The sequence below is a fragment of the Schistocerca gregaria genome, chromosome 1 (genome assembly GCF_023897955.1).
Source record: "Schistocerca gregaria isolate iqSchGreg1 chromosome 1, iqSchGreg1.2, whole genome shotgun sequence".
NCBI classification, from domain to species: domain Eukaryota; kingdom Metazoa; phylum Arthropoda; class Insecta; order Orthoptera; family Acrididae; genus Schistocerca; species Schistocerca gregaria.
In genome coordinates, this window is record NC_064920.1 from 1,174,629,107 (window position 1) to 1,174,651,013 (window position 21,907).

Genomic DNA, 21,907 nt, shown 5'->3' on the forward strand with positions numbered 1-21,907 from the left:
TCTGTAATGTAAGCTGTTATGAAATTAAATCTAGTTATTATTTATGTATTACTTATGTATGGTTACAGTCCTTATACATTTTCTATTCTTGGCTAATGTTCTATATATACTTTAAAAACAAAGATTCCAAGACTTACCAAGCGGGAAAGCGCCGGCAGACAGGCTCATGAACAAAACACACAAACACACACACAGAATTACTAGCTTTCGCAACCGATGGTTGCTTCTTCAGGAAAGAGGGAAGGAGAGGGAAAGACGAAAGGATGTGGGTTTTAAGGGAGAGGGTAAGGAGTCATTCCAATCCAGGGAGTGGAAAGACTTCCCTTATGGGGGGGAAAAGGACAGGTGTACACTCGCACACACACACATATCCATCCGCACATACACAGACACAAGCAGACATATTTAAAGGCAAAGAGTAAGGGCAGAGATGTCAGTCGAGGTGGAAGTACAGAGGCAAAGAAGTTGTTGAAAGACAGGTGAGGTATGAGCGGTGGCAACTTGAAATTAGCGGAGGTTGAGGCCTGGCGGATATCGAGAAGAGAGGATATACTGAAGGGCGAGTTCCCATCTCCGGAGTTCGGATAGGTTGGTGTTGGTGGGAAGTATCCGGATAACTCGGACGGTGTAACCCTGTGCCAAGATGTGCTGGCCGTGCACCAAGGCATGTTTAGCCACAGGGTGATCCTCATTACCAACAAACACTGTCTGCCTGTGTCCATTCATGCGAATGGACAGTTTGTTGCTGGTCATTCCCACATAGAAAGCGTCACATGGTAGGCAGGTCAGTTGGTAAATCACGTGGGTGCTTTCACACGTGGCTCTCGCTTTGATCGTGTACTCCTTCCGGGTTACAGGACTGGAGTAGGTGGTGGCGGGAGGGTGCATAGGACAGGTTTTACACTGGGGGCAGTTGCAAGGGTAGGAGCCAGAGGGTAGGGAAGGTGCTTTGGGGATTTCATAGGGATGAACCAAGAGGTTACGAAGGTTAGGTGGACGGCGGAAAGACACTCTTGGTGGAGTGGGGAGGATTTCATGAAGGATGGATCTCATTTCGGGGCAGGATTTTAGGAAGTCGTATCCCTGCTGGAGAACCACATTCAGAGTCTGATCCAGTCCCGGGAAGTATCCTGTCACAAGTGAGGCACTTTTGGGGTTCTTCTGTGAGAGGTTCTGGGTTTGAGGGGATGAGGAAGTGGCTCTGGTTATCTGCTTCTGTACCAGGTCGGGAGGGTAGTTGCGGGATGCGAAAGCTGTTTTCAGGTTGTTGGTGTAATGGTTGAGGGATTCAGGACTGGAGCAGATTCGTTTGCCACGAAGGCCTAGGCTGTAGGGAAGAGACCGTTTGATATGGAATGGGTGGCAGCTGTCATAATGGAGGTACTGTTGCTTGTTGGTGGGTTTGATGTGGACGGATGTGTGAAGCTGGCCATTGGACAGATGGAGGTCAACGTCAAAGAAAGTGGCATGGGATTTGGAGTAGGACCAGGTGAATCTGATGGAAAAAAAGGAGTTGAGGTTGGAGAGGAAATTCTGGAGTTGTTCTTCACTGTGAGTCCAGATCATGAAGATGTCATCAATAAATCTGTACCAAACTTTGGGTTGGCAGGCTTGGGTATCTAAGAAGGCTTCTTCTAAGAGACCCATAAATAGGTTGGCATACGAGGGGGCCATCCTGGTACCCATGGCTGTTCCCTTTAATTGTTGGTATGTCTGGCCTTCAAAAGTGAAGAAGTTGTGGGTCAGGATGAAGCTGGCTAAGGTGATGAGGAAAGAGGTTTTAGGTAGGGTGGCAGGTGAACAGCGTGAAAGGAAGTGCTCCATTGCAGCGAGGCCCTGGACGTGTGGGATATTTGTGTATAGGGAAGTGGCATCAATGGTTACAAGGATGGTTTCTGGGGGTAACAGACTGGGTACGGATTCCAGGCGTTCGAGAAAGTGGTTGGTGTCTTTGATGAAGGATGGGAGACTGCATGTAATGGGTTGAAGGTGTTGATCTACGTAGGCAGAGATACGTTCTGTGGGTGCTTGGTAACCAGCTACAAAGGGGTGGCCAGGATGTTTGGGTTTGTGAATTTTAGGAAGTAGGTAGAAGGTAGGAGTGCGAGGTGTCGGTGGGGTCAGGAGTTTGATGGAGTCAGGTGAAAGGTTTTGTAGGGGGCCTAAGGTTCTGAGGATTCCTTGAAGCTTCGCCTGGACATCAGGAATGGGATTACCTTGGCAAACTTTGTATGTAGAGTCGTCTGAAAGCTGATGCAGTCCCTCAGCCACATACTCCCGACGATCAGGTACCACGGTCGTGGAACCCTTGTTAGCCGGAAGAATGATGATGGATCGGTCAGCTTTCAGATCACGGATAGCCTGGGGTTTGGCTGTGGTGATGTTGGGAGTAGGATTAAGGTTTTTCAAGAAAGATTGAGAGGCAAGGCTGGAAGTGAGAAATTCCTGGAAGGTTTGGAGAGGGTGATTTTGAGGAAGAGAAGGTGGGTCCCGCAGTGATGGAGGACGGAACTGTTCCAGGCAGGGTTCAATTTGGATAGTGTCTTGGGGAGTTGGATCATTAGGAGTGGGATCAGGATTATTTTTCTTCGTGGCAAAGTGATATTTCCATCAGAGACTACGAGTGTAGGACAGTAAATCTTTGACAAGGGCAGTTTGGTTGAACCTGGGAGTGGGGCTGAAGGTGAGGCCTTTGGATAGGACAGAGGTTTCGGATTGGGAGAGGGGTTTGGAGGAAAGGTTAACTACTGAATTGAGGTGTTGTGGTTCCAGATTGTGTTGACTAGAATTTTGAGGTGTTGGGGGGAGTGGAGCTGGAAGTGGGAGATATAGTAGATGGGAGAGACTGGGTCTGTGTGCAATGAGAGGAGGTTGTGGTTTGTTGGAAAGGTTGTGGAGGGTGAGTGAGTTGCCTTTCTGGAGGTGGGAAACCAGGAGATTGGATAGTTTTTTGAGGTGGAGGGTGGCATGCTGTTCTAATTTGCGGTTGGCCTGTAGGAGGATGCTATGTACAACCGGTGTGGATGTGGGAGAGGAAAGATTGAGGACTTTGATTTGGGATAGGAGTTGACGGGTGTGTTCATTGGCCGAGTCGATGTATAGGTGAAGGATTAGGCGGGTGAGGGCTATGGATTGTGCTGTTTGGAACTGGTTTAAGGACTGATGGAAAGAAGGATTGCAGCCAGAGATGGGAACTTTAAGTGTGAGGCCTTTGGGGAAAATGCCAAATGTCAGACAAGCCTGAGTAAATAAAATATGGGAGCGTAATCTGGCTAGGGTGAAGGCATGTTTGTGGAGGGAATGTAAATAAAATGTAATGGGGTCATTGTAGGGATGTTGTGAGGTTGACATGGTATTAGAAGGTGGAAAGGGTAATATGAGGTTAAAGTGAAAGTAAATAGAAATTTATATAGGGAGAGATAAAGGTGTTGGTTTGAGATGAGCTATGTTGATCCTGTGTTGAAATTAGGTTGGTGAACAACAATGGGTGCAAAGGTTAGGTGGTTATGTTGTCTCCAGATCACGTTAAAGGGTGGGGAAATTCAAGAATATTAAAAAAAAAATTCGAAAAAAGTTTCGAAAGAAGAAAAAAAAATTTTTCGAAAAAAGTTTGGAAAAAAATTTTCCGAAAAAATAAAATTCGAAAAACTTTTTCGAATAAAATCTCGAAAAATATGTGTGTAAATGTATTCAAAGGACTGGTTGTGTACTGGCGGGTTATGAGAGTGAGGCTAACAATTGTTTGATGAAGAAATAATAACGTTTAAACCTGTGGAAAGCTGCTAAAAATGATCGGTTATGTGGGGAAAACGGGAATGGAAATAAAACGAAAGTTGTTGGAAATAACTGAGATGGTTGTTTAATGGGTGAAAGGAACTGAAGCTGTGAAATAGTATTCACGAGTTTAAACGAAATGTTTGTAAACTTGGAACAGTGGATTTTATAGCAGCGGTTATGTTGAAAGCGTTAAAAATTTTTAGGTTATGGTTTGGAAGTAAATTACGTATTATTGAGTATAATTAGGCAGGATAAAATGTGTGGTAGATTACGGAAAAAGGGAAGATGAATACAATATATACTATATACAATACAATATATATACAATATATACTATATATACTTCTATTTCTTAATTGTTCTGTTACTTTTACATTGTTCTGTGTATCCATATTATCTTGTTCTGAGTTTGTTGATGCATCCAGGTCAATGGTTGTGTTGTTATTGGAATTTTTCCATGTGTAGTGTTGTCTTGTAGGGTCATTTCCTATTCTCCATCTGTATACTGTTTGGATTGCTTGTGAAATTGGTGATATGTGTCTAAAAGATGTTACAATATAATGTGTGTGTTACACTGTGCCAATTTCTCCATATGTGCATATCTCTGTGTTACTTAATTCAACATGGTAGAGATGCTGTGGGTATTGTCCATGCTCTGTGAGAAAATGTATCATACCACTTGTCAGATCTATATATTTGGTGCTCATTCATTCTTAAATTTTAGTATCTGTGTTGCCATTGGTTCAGAAATTCTCTTGAGTTGACCAATGTAATCACTATTATGTTGTCTCTGTACACAATTACCCCTGTCATGCTATTGTCATCATCAAGAATGTTTAAAAGAGGTTGTATAGCAGTGTCCCAGAATACAGAACTGAATAGATTAGATTAGATTAATACTAGTTCCATGGATCATGAATACGATATTTCGTAATGATGTGGAACGAGTCAAATTTTCCCCTGTGGGCAGCCCTCTGATGGCCTGATGCCATTCTGCAACTCTATTTTTGCAGTAGTCTAGTAGATTGTAGTATAACGATGTGGGTATCTTCGTTTCCCTAAATCTTGCAAATAGTGCAGGCCACCAGGTGTTATCAAAGGCACTAGCTGTATCAATTAGGCTCACATCTTCATATACGTCTTGTCATTTTTATTGTCTGCAGTGCATTGTTAATGGCGTCTTATACAGATTTCTATGGTATAAATGCAAACTAATGGGGACTAAAGCTGAAGAACTGTCTGTGTGACTGACATCTGTTGCACAGCAGTCTCTTCTGGTCCTTGGCCAACCAGTTTATCAATCATATTAGTCTATATGTCTTCAGATTCATCATGTCTCTGTCCTCAGTTTTCTTGATGATTACTGCATCTACAGATTTACATGTTGTGTGTATCTTGCATTGTTGTAAGGAATCATTCAGTAATTCAGTCAGAAATGGTATGATCTTCTGTGTTGTATTCCTGACAGTTCCTGGGTTAATTCCATTGAGGTCTGAGGATTTTTAGTATTTGAGTTTGTTCACTACCAGGGAAACATCCAAAGGGAATGACTACTTGGTCAGTAGCTTACTTAGTTTCTATTAGTCAGTGGAGATTACCATTTTGTTTTTGATCCTGAATTGGGTCATTTTCCGGGAGGAGCTTTTGTAGAAGGTATCCTGCTGAATTTCTCCAGTCTTTGGTAGTGGAACCGTCTTGTTGTCTCAGCATGAACAGTAGAAATGGTGATTTGCTTTTGCCAATCTGCAGTTTATATGGTTCACCTTGCATATTATTTTCTAACTGAGTCCATACCAAGTTGTCCCAGTGGTACTGTCTTGTCAAGTTTGGTTTTATGCCTGCCTTTAGCATTTTGATAGATTTGGAGTGTAATTTCCCATTCTTGTGCTCAGAGTCTGCCAGTTTGCTCTATGCAGCAGCAACCACGGGTGCTGTGTTGTATGTGTGTTTGTGTCAGTAGTGGTTGATGTGTTTGTGACTATAACATTGTGATCACCAGATGTGACTTTTTCTAGGACACGTGCATTTACAATGTGTGTGACTGAGTTTTCATTTACAAGACTAATTTCAGTGTTACTGGTTCCACCTGCATATCCACTGAAGGTTGGTGGTTGTCCTGCTTTATTCAGTATGAGAAGGTTGCAGTCATTTATTGCGTTTACAGTGTCCTGTTCTCTGGTGTCCATTCTGTCAGAATGCCAGAGGGTTGAGTACACATTGATGCTGGTGTCTATCAGTAAGTGTCTGCCTCTGGTGAACTGTGTTATCTCTCATATTTCATTTGTGAGCGGTTCTATTTCAAGTGAGTACCGAGCATACCTGGAAGAGATTATCCAGTGTTCCCTGAGCAGTGTGATTTCTATTGTTACTGTGTGTTCGGTGTTCAGCTGTGTAATTTGTGTGACTGTTATCTGTATGTTTTCCAGCACAATTGCTACCTTTGCATGTGTGGAACTTCTGATTACAGTGTACTGTCACAGAAAGCCAGGTATTTTCCCATTGTGCATGTATGGTTCTCATTGGCAAATTATATCAGCTGCTTTGTCCTCTGTTAGTTTAATTAGCTATGTTCCCACTAAGTTATTTCTCATGCGGTTTTGGTGCATAAGTTTCATTTTGTTGGTGGATATTTTGAATAGATATAGCTTTTATGTCCTACCTCTTTAGGGTCATAGTAAACATGCATGTGTGCCCTTAAAAAATCCTTATAAATTCATTTCCAGTCAATTCCTTCACCCATTCTTGAGTATGCCTGTCCCAGAAGTTTGATTGAGATCTGGCAGTCTGTAGGGAGATTTGCCATTTGGAGTATCATTCTATCCAATTGTTTGGTGGTTGGGATACATGTTTTATCTCCTTCTGGATATTCCAAATGTATTACCATTCTTAGTGTTGTTTGTTAAATGTCTTTATTTTATAGTCTGCTGAGAGATGGATTATTCAAAGTTCTTTGTATATTAATGCTCTGTTGTCTGTTGTACTTTGTTTGTTGTCTTTATTATGTGATGCTTCATTACTCATTGTGTGTAATTGATAGAGGAAACAGAGAAGATACAAAGAAGAGCAGCACATTTTGTTACAGGTTCATTTAGCAAGTGCAAAAGTATCACAGAGATGCTCCGCTAACTCTGTTGGCAGATGCTGCAAGACAGGCATTCCACATGACCGTGTGGCGTACTGTTAAAGTTCTGAGAGTATGCATTCCTGGGAGAGTCAACCAGTATATTACTTCCTCCTATGTATATGTCAGAAAAAGACCGTGAAGATAAAGTCAGACAGATTCAAGCCCATACAGAGCCTTACCAGCAATCATTCTCTGTGTGAAACGTTTGCGACTAAAACAGGAAAAGAAGCAAGTCACACTGGCACACGAAGCACTCTCCTGCACACACAGTGAGGTGCCTTGCGGGGTGTGGATGTAGATGTATGATCAGTGGCCATCTATATTTATTTTTGTTGAAATGAAAGGATTGGTAACAACTAAAAGCCACAGCTGTGTGGCTATTCACACTAATTTTTATTAAAATGAAAGACTCAGTGGCATCACACTGCTGCTAGGATTAGCTTGCTATACTCCAAAATAGTGTGAAAAATGTAAAATATTATGACAATTAACTGCAGATTATTTTTCTGTTAATTTGTTGCTACTTTTGTTTCAGAAAGATGGTGTCATATATATTCACTGGCTCAGTATTTCAGATGGATATGTAAACAAGGTAAGTTTCAAAATGTTTGGACTTTGTAATCATAGTGTTGCAAGAAAGACAAAATAATCCTGAGTAAAACTGTCTTGGGGTCCCAGATGTGTTAATTGGTTATATGTGCATCAATTTTTGGCTGAACTCTGGTCAGCCAGTGTCAAGTGGTAGCTGTGTCATCGCTGGTTTCTTCCTTATACAACCATGATACTGAACGTTATGTGACTGGTGTCAAACTCTGACTGTATCAGTCAGTGTGTTTGTCCCACCTCTGCCATGCTCATTTCAACCTCACAATTGCTGGGTTTCATGTTTTACTCAGTTGTAAGTCACCATCTTTATTGAGAATGTTATTAGACATGTGAAGCTCTCTGTCTTCTCTTATCAGGCTGTCTCAGAAACTATAACATTAATGATTATAGAGGAGTCATCAAACACAATTTTATTTCTGTTTTTCAAAGCATGTTCAGCTACAGACACTTTCTCTGGAAAATGTAATCAGAGACCTCTCCTATTCAATCCATCATTGTTCTTTTATGAGTGTTGTCTGCTTAATGCAATACTGTCAACAATTGTACGATCTTTTGTACACACTGGGAACGCTTGAGACCTACATTTATCTTTCATGGGCCTCATGCACTGGTGTACTGTAGCTGGAAGCTTGAACACAAACTTATTCTTATATCTCTTTAGGAGCTGGCTAATCTTTCCTGTCAATGAAAAACAGAATGGAAAAAATTTAACCTTATTTCTCTCCTTCTCAGTGATGTTCTGCTTGTGCAAATTGTTTATGGCATTTGTTGTTGTATCATTCTCATGGTAGAGTTGCTGTACGTGGTTGAGTTCTGGTGGAAAATTTTTGACAACAAGGACAGCTTCTGTTTGATGATCTAAAGTCCACAGAGCAGTGCATTTTTGGGCCATCAGATGATGGTGGCTCAACGCATGTAGTACAAGTCTTTGTAAGTCATTTTCTGTAAACACTGTGGTCAAGACTTTGAAATGGAATAAGACATTTGTATATTGCACTGTTGATTTCTGTTACTGGAGGTCAGCACCAAACAAGTGATTGGCTGGTGACTATTGAGAAGCCAATAGGGATATTGGGCTGTCAAGGGAGAGAGTAAGGAGTGGAGTGGGTGATTATAAGCGGAATGAGAGGTATTCGCGGAATCAGAATGTGATTTAATGTATTTCTCATAATTTGATTTCGTGTGTGGCCATTTGTTTTTGTTTTGTGAAAGAGGTGTACCTGAAGTACAGTTAGCTATTGAATATTAAATGCTGTAACTATAATTACAGATGTTAAATCACAAATTTATGCAATGAATTTATTGCTACTACTATCAGACAGCTTGAAATTGATGCTGCTAAAGAAAAATTAAACACGAAAGTGTTCTTATGGCAATTTAATTATTTACGAAGCATATTTACTGCTGATTAAATTTACTGAACGATGATGATAGCATGCATTTTATAATTGTTGAAATTTGATAGTTATTAACCAGCAGTTTACTGTAAGTAACAAATAACTTATTTAACATACTAAGCCCCCAAAGAAATGGTAACTACAAAAGTAAAACATACATGGACAAAGGAAGATTATTGGCAGTTGTGAGGTGTTAAATATTCATTGTATTTGCATGCATTATCATGAGTAAATTTAGGGAAATTTTGAACTTAATTTTTACTGACTGAAAGTTATTTTCTGTATTTTTTTCTGTGTTATTACTTAGCAACTGTACAAATATTTTATCATTTTGGATTGGAAGAAGTTTTTTTTTTTTTTGGTTGGAGCATTGCATAGTGTGACTGAATTCTTTTATCATCACCCACCATTAAATTGTGACCATTCAATAGGACTAAGAGTGTTCTAACTGTGAAATCCATGATCTGAACCCAACATTGGAGTAATGTAGTAGTGTCAGTATGGAGCAGAATGTTGACAATATAGGAAAAACAGTTAAATGTCAAATGGAGGATAATTATTTAGGTGGTGATAATTATGGATGAATGGATAAAATATTAGACATGGAGAATATAAAAAAAGTGGGAGATTGTAAGACAGAGGGTGTAGAGCATTCAAGAAAGCAAGATTAAAAGAAAATCTAAGATGGAGACACAGTAGATTAAGAAGAAAGGTTAAAAATCAGTTATCTAGAGGGAAAGAAATATTGAAATAGGGAAGCAGTGAAACCCTGAAGAGAAGTGGGTAAATCTGTATAAAGCTGAACATAGAAGTTGGGAGCAATTTGCAGAGGGAATAGTATTTATGATGCAATTGCTACAGGAGGTGCTTCACAAGCAAATGCAACAGCTAGTGGTCAGAAATGAAAGCATCATTAAGAAGATAGCCAGTAAAAAGACAGACTATGTTAGTAAGGATATGGTGGAGAAAATAGATGAAGCTAATGCCAGGCAGGATTTATTCACCAAAAATTTGAAAGAATAAATGAAAGAAGATGTTAAAAAGTTTAAGGAAGAGATTGGCAGAAATCTTTTGAAGTAAGGAAGGAAATATAAGAGGCAAAGTAAACTAAAGAAGATGAAACTAGAATTAAGGCAAGCTTTCAAGAAAGCCATGAGAAGGTGGAGAAGGTAGCAGAACAACTGGGTAAATGGGCTGTGAGGTGAATCAATGTAGGACTAGGGATGGCTCCGAGGACAGCCAACTTTGCTCATGTTTCTCTAGTGCCTATCAGGATTATCAACAGATGGGTTTTTACTAGGCATGGACTAAACGTAAACAGGACTTGGAAGGGAAGATTGGTACACCTGGTTCATGAAAGTAGAGGGGGTGGATCTCGGGCCACACATGATCAAATACCTGTTGTCATAGGTTGGAAAAGTAGGTATTTTTTAGGATAAATCTAGACAACAGGTTCCCCTGCCTAAAGAGTATCTCCAGCACTTTAAAAAATACTGAACAATCACTCACAAGACAGATTTTTAACACCTCAAATATCACATTTACCAGATGTCACAAAGAAAAACAAACCATTGGAAAGAGTAACATGGGGCATTTCACAGACTTAACATTCCTCCATCAAAACATGCAATGAATAAAAAATAAAATACAACTATTAGAAGTTGAGTTACAATCTTTGAACTGCACAGTAGTTTGTATTACTGAGCACTGGTGTAGAGACACAGAAATCCAACATGTAGTATTATCACTGTATGAAAAGGCAAACTCTTACTGCAGAACTACATCAAGGGGTGGAGGATCATGCATTTATATCAGAAACGGAACACAGTTCAAATCAAGACGTGACCTCAGTACCATAAGAGAAGACAAACACTTTGAAATATCAGCTATTGAATTAACAGGGCTTAATATCACCAAGAAATTAATTATTTTGTGTGTGTATAGATCTCCCAGTCGTAGTGTGGACACTTTTTTCAACAAATTAACAGAAGTTCTAGATAAAGTCTCAAGTACAAAGGTGAACATAATTCTGAGTGGGAACATTAACATCAACACTAACATTATAAATGAATCCAGCAGTACCTTCATAAACATCCTTCAAAGTTTTGGCATGACCCTATTGGTCAATAGTGCAACAAGGGTTAAAACAATGACTTCATCAGTAATTGACCATGTGGCCACAAATATGGATAGGGAAAAATGTGATGTAGCTATAAAAGATCTCAGGCTATCAGACCATCACTGTCAAATAACAACAGTAAAGTCAGGCATCAAATCATTCCCTAAGCTACAAGCCTACAAACTACATCTATCAGAAATCAAAATAAAAGATGAAACTTCCTGGCAGATTAAAACTGTGTGCCCGACCGAGACTCGAACTCGGGACCTTTGCCTTTCGTGGGCAAGTGCTCTACCAACTGAGCTACCGAAGCACGACTCACGCCCGGTACTCACAGCTTTACTTCTGCCAGTATCCGTCTCCTACCTTCCAAACTTTACAGAAGCTCTTCTGCGAGACATGCAGAACTAGCACTCCTGAAAGAAAGGATACTGTGGAGACATGGCTTAGCCACAGCCTGGGGGATGTTTCCAGAATGAGATTTTCACTCTGCAGCGGAGTGTGCGCTGATATGAAACTTCCTGGCAGATTAAAACTGTGTGCCTGACCGAGACTCGAACTCGGGACCTTTGCCTTTCGCTGGCAAGTGCTCTACCAACTGAGCTACCGAAGCACGACTCACGCCCGGTACTCACAGCTTTACTTCTGCCAGTATCCGTCTCCTACCTTCCAAACTTTACAGAAGCTCTTCTGCGGGACATGCAGAACTAGCACTCCTGAAAGAAAGGATACTGTGGAGACATGGCTTAGCCACAGCCTGGGGGATGTTTCCAGAATGAGATTTTCACTCTGCAGCGGAGGGTGCGCTGATATGAAACTTCCTGGCGTTTGAATTTTGTATGGATAGAGGTGTAAACTCTGGTGCATGAGACGATACGTGGACGTTGGCGTCATTTGGACCGCAGCTGCAACACGGCGAACGGAAACCCGAGGCCGCTGTTGGCTCACCTGCTGCACTAGATGTGCGTTGCCCTCTGTGGTTGCCGTACGCGGTCACCCTACCTTTCCAGCACGTTCCCAGTCCGTTGAAATTTTTCATACAGATCCTTTCTTGTATCACTTTTCGGTCCTTTGGTTACATTAAACCTCCGTTGAAAACATCGTCTTGTTGCAACAACACTGTGTTCTAGGTGGTGGAATTCCAACACCAGAAAAATCCTCTGTTCTAAGGAATAAACCATGTTATCCACAGCACACTTGCACGTTGTGAACAGCACACGCTTACAGCAGAAAGACGACGTACAGAATGGTGCACCCACAGACTGCGTTGTCTTCTATATCTTTCACATCACTTGCAGGGCCATTTGTTGTTGAAAATTGCAACTACTGTAATTTGGAAAGTTTGTCCGCCTGAAAATGTACTGTTGTCCCAAGCATATTGCAACAAACGGTGTATTTCTATCGCTGCTCGTTTAGTTTGTATTGCCGTTTCAAATATACTGGTTATTTTTAAACACCCTGTATCATCTGCATACAATATTTTGTTTTACAGTTAGGAGAACAGTACTGTATATTATTAACATTAATCAAGAAAAGAAGGGGTCCCAAGAAAGAATCTTGAGGCACTTCATATTTGATAGCAATAATTTTAGATTTGAAAGACCCACTGTTTGTTTTAAGCAAGACAAATTGTTTTCTATTGCTCATATATGATTTTATTAGCTCATAGCCAGTTTGATACAATCACAAGATTTTTCTAGATCAAGGAAGACTCCAGTTACACTCCTTGTTCTCTATTGCAGTTATTCGTTTTGTCTATTAGTTGTGCTGTGGTTACTAAAGTTGACTTGTTTTTCATAAAGCCATTCTGATTTTCAAAAATTAAATTGTGCTTACTCAGGAATGTCATTAGTCTGGTATAAATAACTTTGTCAACTGCCTTAGAAAATGTTGGTAAAATTTAAATGCGGCAGTAGTTTTCAGTTTTAGATTTATAACCTTTCTTGTAAATCGAGGTTACTTGTACTATCTTTAGACTATCTGGGAAACAACCTGATGCAATTACATCATTTACTGCTGTGGCCATGGCATCAGATATGTTGTCTGTGCATCTTTTAAGTGTACTGATAGACACTCCATCATAGCCTGCTGATTTTGTGTTTTTTAATGACCTTAGTATGTTTCTAATTTCCTTGCTATTGGTTGGGGGCCAAGTATATTCTTTGTTTGGTTGGAATGCCGTTATATCTATACTGAAGGTTCTTAAAATGATCATTGACAGATTTGCCAACAGAAGAAAAGTACTCATAAAAAAGATTTGCAATCTGACATTGACATTTCATGTCAATTAAGTTCCTTTCCCCTCACTTATAATTACTTGCTGCTAGTTCTATTACATCCTCAATGCTGAAAGCACTTACATGTATTACACTATAATTACTACTACTGTTGGCTGCAAAGATAGCTACCCCACTACCATTTCCTCTTTTCTATTGAAGGCAGTGCAAGTGTATACCTGTCCTTTTTTCTCCCTAAGGTAAGTCTTTCTGCTCCTGGGATTGGAATGACTCCTTACCCTCTCCCTTAAAACCCACATCCTTTCATCTTTCCCTCTCCTTCCCTCTTTCCTTATGAAGCAACCATGGGTTGTGAAAGCTTGAATATTTGTGTGTGTGTTTGTGTGTTATTATTTTATTGTGTCTATCAACATACCAGCACTTTCTCGTTTGGTAAGTTAAAGCATCTTTGTTTTTTATATGTATCCATCCCACTTGGAATGTTTCCCTCTATTATATTCATAAATTTGTAAATACTTTGACATATTCTATATCCTTGTAAAAAGAGATCTACGATGAATAAAGCTACTACTACTACTACTAAATTAAAGAATGGATTGGAGGAGCAAACTATTGAATGTGTGAAAAGGAAATTGATTGTTGAAAAGATGTGACAGAAATTAGACATGAAGAGAATGTTATAAAGAGAGGTTTAAGAATGTTTATGAAGGAGTATCTCTGCAATGTGCAATAGTGGTAGTAATAGTTTAAATAAAATGAAGTGTAGAGTTTATCTGAAAAGAGACTGGCAAGTGTAATTTAATGAGAAAATTAAATTATGCTGGTGAAGATATACAGTGGAATTTTGAGCAGATTGGTCTTGAGGAATATGATATGGGAGATCAAGGACCAAAGTGAAATTAGGAACAAAATTGCAGAAGTTAAAAGTATTAACGAGAGAGAGAGAGAGAGAGAGAGAGAGAGAGAGAGAGAGAGAGAGAAAATCATGGGGAAATATTGGTAAATATTTTCTAAGAAATCTGATACTGTGTCATTATACAACCAAAAGGCTACTGGGTAGAAACTACAGGGGATGTTAGATTGGAACATAGAAAGAGACTGAGTACCTATAGTGATCCTATTGTCATTGTGGCAAAGAAGGATGGAACTGTTGGGTTGATATTAGATGCCAGGACACTTAACCAGATTGTTCAACTGGAAGCTAATCACCCTGAAAACAGGCATAAGATTTTGCAGAAGTTTAAAGTAGCTGACTTGATAATTAATCTTGACTTAACTCGTGGATACTGGCAAGCTTCCTTACAAAAGAAGGCAGGAAATAGACACCATTTTTATATAACAGAAAGTGTTACCAATACAAGATGGTTCCATTTCGATTAAAGGTAACAGAATCATGCTGATGTATTTTTTAATGAAACCCACTGTACATACATTGAAATAGCACTTCCTAAATGTTCTGAGTGAACTCACTTTCAATTACTGTATGAGTTAGTGATTCGGTTGAATCACAGCACCACTTGAAGGAGTGTGGCAAGCAGTAAAACATACTATGATGGGCAAACTGACAGCTACTAACCTGATGTGTTTCAATATGTTATATGTATTTGAATGACAATACACTTAAAAATAATGTTAGTGAAGTGTTCATTTACTATATTTACTTTCACAAGATATTTAAATGGTCTTTCTGCGTTTTGCAGGTTATAAGGCTTCTTGTTGATGCTGGGGCTGATCTTTCAATAAAGGATGTGCTTGGAAGGACTGCACTTCACAGAACACTGGCAAATAAGGAAAATTTTAGATTCTTGTGGGACAAATGCCCAGAATTCACACACTCAGTTGATAAGAAGGGACAGACACCAGTACACAGAGGACTCTTAACCTTCCGCTATCATTATGACATGAGGTATGTGGTACGGGAGTTGCTGGCAGCAGGTGCAGATTACAAATCACCTGATGAAGATGGGAAGACAGCCTTGAGTTTGGCAGCAGAGCAACAATGTTATGATGTAAGCATTTGTTTTCTGCCAGATTCATCAATACTCATGTACCCTTTTTAAGTACCCGTACGCTGAAAGTATTTGCAAATACTAATCATAACTAAGTGCCTTACATTTGACACTGAACATGGAAATTGTGTCAGTATGTAAAGATAATAGAGGGCAGGAAACAATAAAATGAATATGGGAGGTCATTGAATCACTTAGCAGCTAAATATCCCATTATATTGTAAGGTGAGGAATTAGAAAATTGTTTCAGAATAAATATGGATTCTTCAGTAACAGCAAATGAGATAGACAGTTTGTTAAAAGTTATTTTGTAACCATTCATCTTGTAAAAGCGCTATCATTGGTTCATTAATGAGAATCAAGATAACTACTTTGTTCTTGTTATGAATGGTGTCATGATTTAGTGAATGTATACAGGCAGATGAGTTTCAGTTGAATGCTCTATGTGATCTATATCTCATGTTGTGAATAGATTTTAGTATGAATCCTCATGCAGTCAAGTCCATAAATCTGTCATGATATTGATCATAAGTGCATTATGAAACTCATTACAAAATGAATGTGAATTATTAAAAGATTTATCTAGTTTTGGCTTTGTATATTAGGTATAAAATGTTTACAGGTAAACCAGCTGAATTGTATTATTTTAAATTTTATTTATTTATCTTATGAGATGAAGTCTTAAAGTTTTAAATATCACCCTTAAAATCTAGCTGCTTCCATAAAACTTTGTGATGATGTTAGCCATTCATCCTTTAATACGACACATTTTCTCCTCCAATGGATTGTTTGGCAGAAATCTTGGTTGTAGTGGTCCACATTTACACATTTTGGCTGTTCAGTAAACAGTACCCACTGGAAATCATGCCATTGTCAGCCTGGAACAGCCTGCTACGCAATCGTTTCCTCATCCAATTAGCATCTTGCCAAAGTGAATATGTGTACTGAGGCAAAATCTGAATAGCACAAAGAAGCGGTACCTGTGACTGTATCTTGTGATGAATGTGTTGGCTTGCTGCGCAAGGTGATGGTTTTTCACTTTATTATTCATCATGTACAGTTGTTTGATCACAATGAAAGTATATACAGTATATCAAATCAGAATTTCAAAGCAGTGTGTTCAATTAACAATATAAATACTGCAAACTTTAGGGAAAGACGAAAGGAGCTAGACTGGGATGAAATGTATATGGAACCCGATGCAAACTTGATATATAACTTATTTCACGATACATTTTTAAGGGTATTTGAAAATTGTTTTCCCAAGAAAACAGTAAAACATAATTCCAAGAAAACATATAAAAAACCTTGGCTAACTAAAGGAATAAGAATATCTTGCAACCGTAAAAGAGAACTGTATGTAACAGCAACAGGGAGTACTGACCCCAAAATTGTTCAATATTATAAAAACTATTGTGCGGTACTAAGAAAAGTTATTAAAAAGTCCAGAAGCATGTGTATCATGTCTTAGATCAGTAACTCTGATAATAAAATTAAAGCAATTTGGAATATTATTGAAAGGGAAACAGGGCAACCAAGAGCACAGGAAGACTTTAGTGCCATAAAACTGAATGACAAGTGTACTGACAAACAATCTGAAATTGGAAATATTTTCAATAATCATTTTTTAAATGTTGTGGAGAAAGTAGGATCTAGATCTTCACTAGAAGAGGCAAGGCTTCTAATAGAAGAGGCCATACCTGTGCAGTTTGAAACAAATGTATTTCCACGAACCTCTCCCTATGAAATCAGTAAAATAATAAACTCACTGAAAAGTAAAAGCTCTTACGGAATTGATGGCATTTCCAGCAAGATACTTAAAGCTTGTTCCCCACAGATAAGTAGGATTCTCAGCCATGTATGTAATACCTCTTTGGAGCAGGGTGTTTTCCCCGATAGACTGAAATATGCCATTGTAAAACTATTGCATAAAAAGGGGGATACATCGGATGTCAACAACTATCGCCCAATATCTCTTCTGACAGCTCTATCAAAAAGTTTTGAGAAAGTAATGTATTCAAGAGTAGCCTCCCATATATGTAAAAATAAAGTACCAACAAAATGTCAGTTTGGTTTTCAGAAAGGCTTTTCAACAGAAAATGCTATATACGCTTTCACTGATCAAATATTAAATGCTCTGAATAACCGGACATCACCCATTGGTATTTTTTGTGATCTCTCAAAGGCCTTTGACTGTGTAAATCATGGAATTCTTTTAGATAAGCTAAATCATTATGCTTTGAGGGGGGCAGTGCACAAATGGTTTAATTCATACTTAACAGGAAGAATGCAGAAAGTTGAAATAAGTGGTCCATGTAATGTTAATACAAGAGCTGATTCCTCAAACTGGGGGGCTATCAAGCACGGGGTCCCACAGGGTTCGGTCTTAAGTCCTTTACTGTTCTTGATATACATTAATAACTTACCATTCCATATTGATGAGGATGCAAAGTTAGTTCTTTTTGCTGATGATACAAGTATAGTAATAACATCCAAAAACCAAGAACTAAGTGATGTAATTGTAAATGATGTTTTTCACAAAATTATTAAGTGGTTCTCAACATACAGACTCTCTTTAAATTTTGATAAAACACAGTATATACAGTTCCGTACAGTAAATGGCACAACTCCAGTAATAAATATAGACTTTGAACAGAAGTCTGTAGCTAAGGTAGAATTTTCAAAATTTTTTGTTGTGTCCATTGATGAGAGGTTAAACTGGAAGCAACACATTGATGGTCTGCTGAAATGTCTGAGTTCGGCTACGTATGCTATTAGGGTTATTGCAAATTTTGGTGATAAGAATCTCAGTAAATTATCTTACTATGCCTACTTTCATTCACTGCTTTCATATGGTATCATATTCTGGGGTAATTCATCGTTGAGTAGAAAAGTATTCATCTCTCAAAAACGTGTAATCAGAACAATTGCTGGAGCCCACCCACGGTCATCTTGCAGACATCTATTTAAGGATCTAGGGATCCTCACAGTAACCTCACAGTATATATATTCACTTATGAAATTTGTTGTTAATAATCCAGCCCAGTTCAGAAGTAATAGCAGTGTGCATAGCTATAACTCCAGGAGAAAGGATGATCTTCACTTTGCAGGGTTAAATCTGACTTTGGCACAGAAGGGGCTAAATTATGCTGCCACAAAAGTCTTTGATCACCTACCAAATAGCATCAAAAACCTGACAGATAGTCAACCAACATTTAAAAATAAATTAAAAGAATATCTAGATGACATCTCCTTCTACTCATTGGCTGAATTTTTAGACATAAATTAAGGGAGGGAAAAAAATTAACTTAAGCATTAGTGTCATGCAATATTTTGTGTAATGTAATATCTTGTACAGGCATCTTTCATTAACCTGACACGTTCCACATCATTACGAAGTGTCGTATTCCTGATCTATGGAACAAGTATTAATCTAATCTAATCTGACTCATTCATAAGGTGATGCATTTTTGCCATGCTCCTTCACCAACTTGGCATGGGTAACTGCAGTGTTGTTCCCCTGCAAATGGAGAAAATGAATTACCTCATAGTATTGCATTTTATTCTGGTTCCTTTAGTGGTGTGCTTAAGTAATATGGTGTGGAGCAAAAACATCCCACTGGTCAGCTTCCAGTGACACTTCAAGTTGACAGCCTCCTACAATCTAATCAGGAGATTTCAATAATATGATCCTATGATACTTTGCCTCTTGCTGGAATAGTCTGTTAGCATCATGCCAATTGAGGAGCTACTCTACCGAATAGTAGCGACTCCGGTCAAGAATACCATCATAACAACCGGGAGAGCGGTATGCCCCTCCTGTCCGCATCCTCCTCTGAGGGTGACACGGTGGTCGGACCCAGTAGTCCACTCGTGGCCTGAAGACGGAGTGCTTTAGCATCACCTCAGTTGTTGTATCAGGGTCTCAATTTCATTCATAATTCCTGGTTCTCCACAGAGATATGGCTTTTCACTTTGTTATTCATCATGTAGAATTTTTTGATCACAATGGAAGTGTGATTCATTCATAAGATGGTGCATTGTTGCCATGCACGTTCACCAGTTTGGCATGGATTACTGCAGTGTTGTTCCCCTTCAAATGGAGAAAATGAATTACCTCGCAATACTCCATTTTATTCTGTTTCCTATAGTGATGTGCCCAAGTAATATAGTGTGAAGATTTCAGTGTGTGCCAAAACTGCAGACTGTATCTACAGAAAGACAAAAACCAATTACAGACTTAATCTTTGAGGTGGTACATAAAACTTCATGAGTACCCCTCAAAAAGGTAATGAGATGTGACATGTAATGGCAAAATCATAACTACTTATTGCATCATAAACACAAATGCATACTTTTTTATTTGATTGGACAGGCAGTGTGTACATGCTACATTTTACTTTGAGACGCATGCTGGACACTGAGATTCTTAACTTTCTCCTGATATGAGAGGAGCTTTAATTTTTTGCCACAAGTGTATTTACTATATGTATACAGTGAATAAATTTTAACACACACACACACACACACACAACACACACACACACACACACACACACACACAGACACACTCAGTCACCTGTGTTTAAAAATGCTACTGTCATTTTTTAATTCTTGGGAGAAATGGTCATTAGAAAATTGTCCTCATGGTATATAGAGTGTGACAGATAAGCAAAATACTCTCACACTTCAATAGGAAAGCACTCATGCAAATACAAAAGAAGGAAGGTACTTGCTGGTATGAGTATTATCAACCAAACATTTTGACAAGTAATGATTGCTAATTCATAACATGAGTTATTTATAGGAGGACTGCTACTTCATAACATGAATTATTAATAGGAGGACTGAATGAGTGATTTGAAGCAACCTTGGGGAAAGATCAGGTTAGTTTCTGGAGAAATGTAGGCACATGCAAAGCTGTACTGACTCTACATTTGAAGAAATGTTGAAGAGAGACAACTCCACATTATACCATTTGTAAATTTATGTAAATTTAGAAAACATTTGTGATATTTGTGACTAGAATACACTCTTTTAAATTGTAAGTTCACTTACCAGAGATGAGACACTTGAGATCAAAAGCTACCTACAACTTGTAAATAAACCAAATGACAGTTATGAATCAAACGTCATGAAAAAAATGAGTTCCTCACTGCGATGAGAAGGCCCAAGGGATGTCTACCAGCTACCGTGTCATCCACTGCCTTATGGTGTCATAGGGGGATACCAAAGGCTTGACTGTATAGACAGTTTATGTGCTTGTAGGTTGCAGGAGTTATGCCGAGATGAAGAGACATGAAGTGAATAGACTAGCACAGAAAGCTGCATCAAATAAGTCTTTCAACTAAAGATATCAATAGCAACAACAGCTGTGGATAAAGACATCCATATCTGCAACAATGGACAGAGATCTGGTGGGCAAAAAGTTTACTGTCACTCTGGATAAGTAATGTAGACTCTACAAGGGTGAAGTTTGAATTCTTGCTATAAAATTGTATAAAGGCTTTTTCATTAGGTACAGTATACTAAATAGGTACTCTGAACATCTGCTTAAGGAAATTGTTATTGTGGATGAGGATATGCAGGACATTATGGATAATATTCTGTGGTAACTCATTTTTAATAAACTCTTCACTGCTCAAAAATGTGTTTTAAGAATAATATTTCTTGCTCATGCATGATGATCTTGCAGACATTCTGACTACTGATTCATGTTATATGCATTTTCTCATTAATTTTGTTATAAACAATCCACTACAGTTCAAAAGGAACAATGATGGATGTAATTATAATAGCAGAAGGAGAAATGACATCCATTATTCTGCATTAAGATTATCTTTAGCACAAAGAGGGGTGCGCAGTGCTGCAGCTAAAATTTTTGATCACTTACTCAGTGATATAATTAGTTTGACAGACATCAAGGCAAACTCAAAATTTTCTCTTCAACAATTCCTTCTGTTCTGTAGAAGAAATTCTGCTATTGTTGTGTGTAAAAGGTTTCAGGTAGAAATTAACTAACTCACACCTGGTATATCTTGTACCACATTGTCATGATATATCTTCTAAAATGATCCATGGAACTTGAAACTGATTAAATTATATAATAAATAAAGACATTCAGTATTACAATGCTGGAATATAGATGACTGTCACAAAATAGCGAGTTATAAAAGAGCAGTTGCCTAGAGCCCACTGCTTGCAGAAAGATACATCCACAATGTATTGCCAAATAATAATATGCAATCTAGGAAAATCTGTTTTGGGAAAACATTGTCTTACATAACGTTAAACTCCAGTACTTAAAGTGCTATTTTGGATATATATCCAGTTTAAGCATTTAGTAGCTATAAATATTTACTTAAGGATATCTGATGACTAAGTAGACACACAGCTTATCAAGGTATTGAAATAAATGTAGCTTCATAGCTGTTTGAAAACCAGTACAATTTACACATATGTTTTCTTTCAGTATAAATTTAACTATCTGCGTAATAATTTTTGTTGAGCTCTACAGGATTTTATCTGTGCACTAATATGTAGCTTTTATCATAGATATTTAGGAACAGAAGCTATAGTTATAGGTAATTGGCATTTTGAAATCAGTAAAATGAAACCGTAATTACATATTAGTTGCC

The 21,907-nt window shown here is 38.4% G+C and overlaps 2 protein-coding genes across 4 annotated transcripts in view; both read left to right on the plus strand.

Annotated features, from left to right (window-relative positions):
• The window catches only part of LOC126284419 (serine/threonine-protein phosphatase 6 regulatory ankyrin repeat subunit C-like), a 591,030-nt gene that overhangs the window by 50,057 nt on the left and 519,066 nt on the right, over nucleotides 1-21,907 (plus strand). The window lies entirely within an intron of this gene.
• The window catches only part of LOC126284427 (serine/threonine-protein phosphatase 6 regulatory ankyrin repeat subunit B-like), a 254,964-nt gene that overhangs the window by 47,916 nt on the left and 185,141 nt on the right, over nucleotides 1-21,907 (plus strand). The window contains exons 1-3 of one of the 3 annotated variants that reach the window (XM_049983357.1): nucleotides 4,168-4,414; nucleotides 7,437-7,493; nucleotides 14,961-15,269. In XM_049983357.1, the coding sequence (XP_049839314.1) occupies nucleotides 4,325-4,414; nucleotides 7,437-7,493; nucleotides 14,961-15,269 (456 nt within the window). In that variant the 5' untranslated portion in view covers nucleotides 4,168-4,324. Of the gene's footprint in view, nucleotides 1-4,167; nucleotides 4,415-7,436; nucleotides 7,494-14,960; nucleotides 15,270-21,907 lie in introns of those variants that run through there. The other 2 variants (XM_049983365.1, XM_049983349.1) reach the window with 2 other exon arrangements.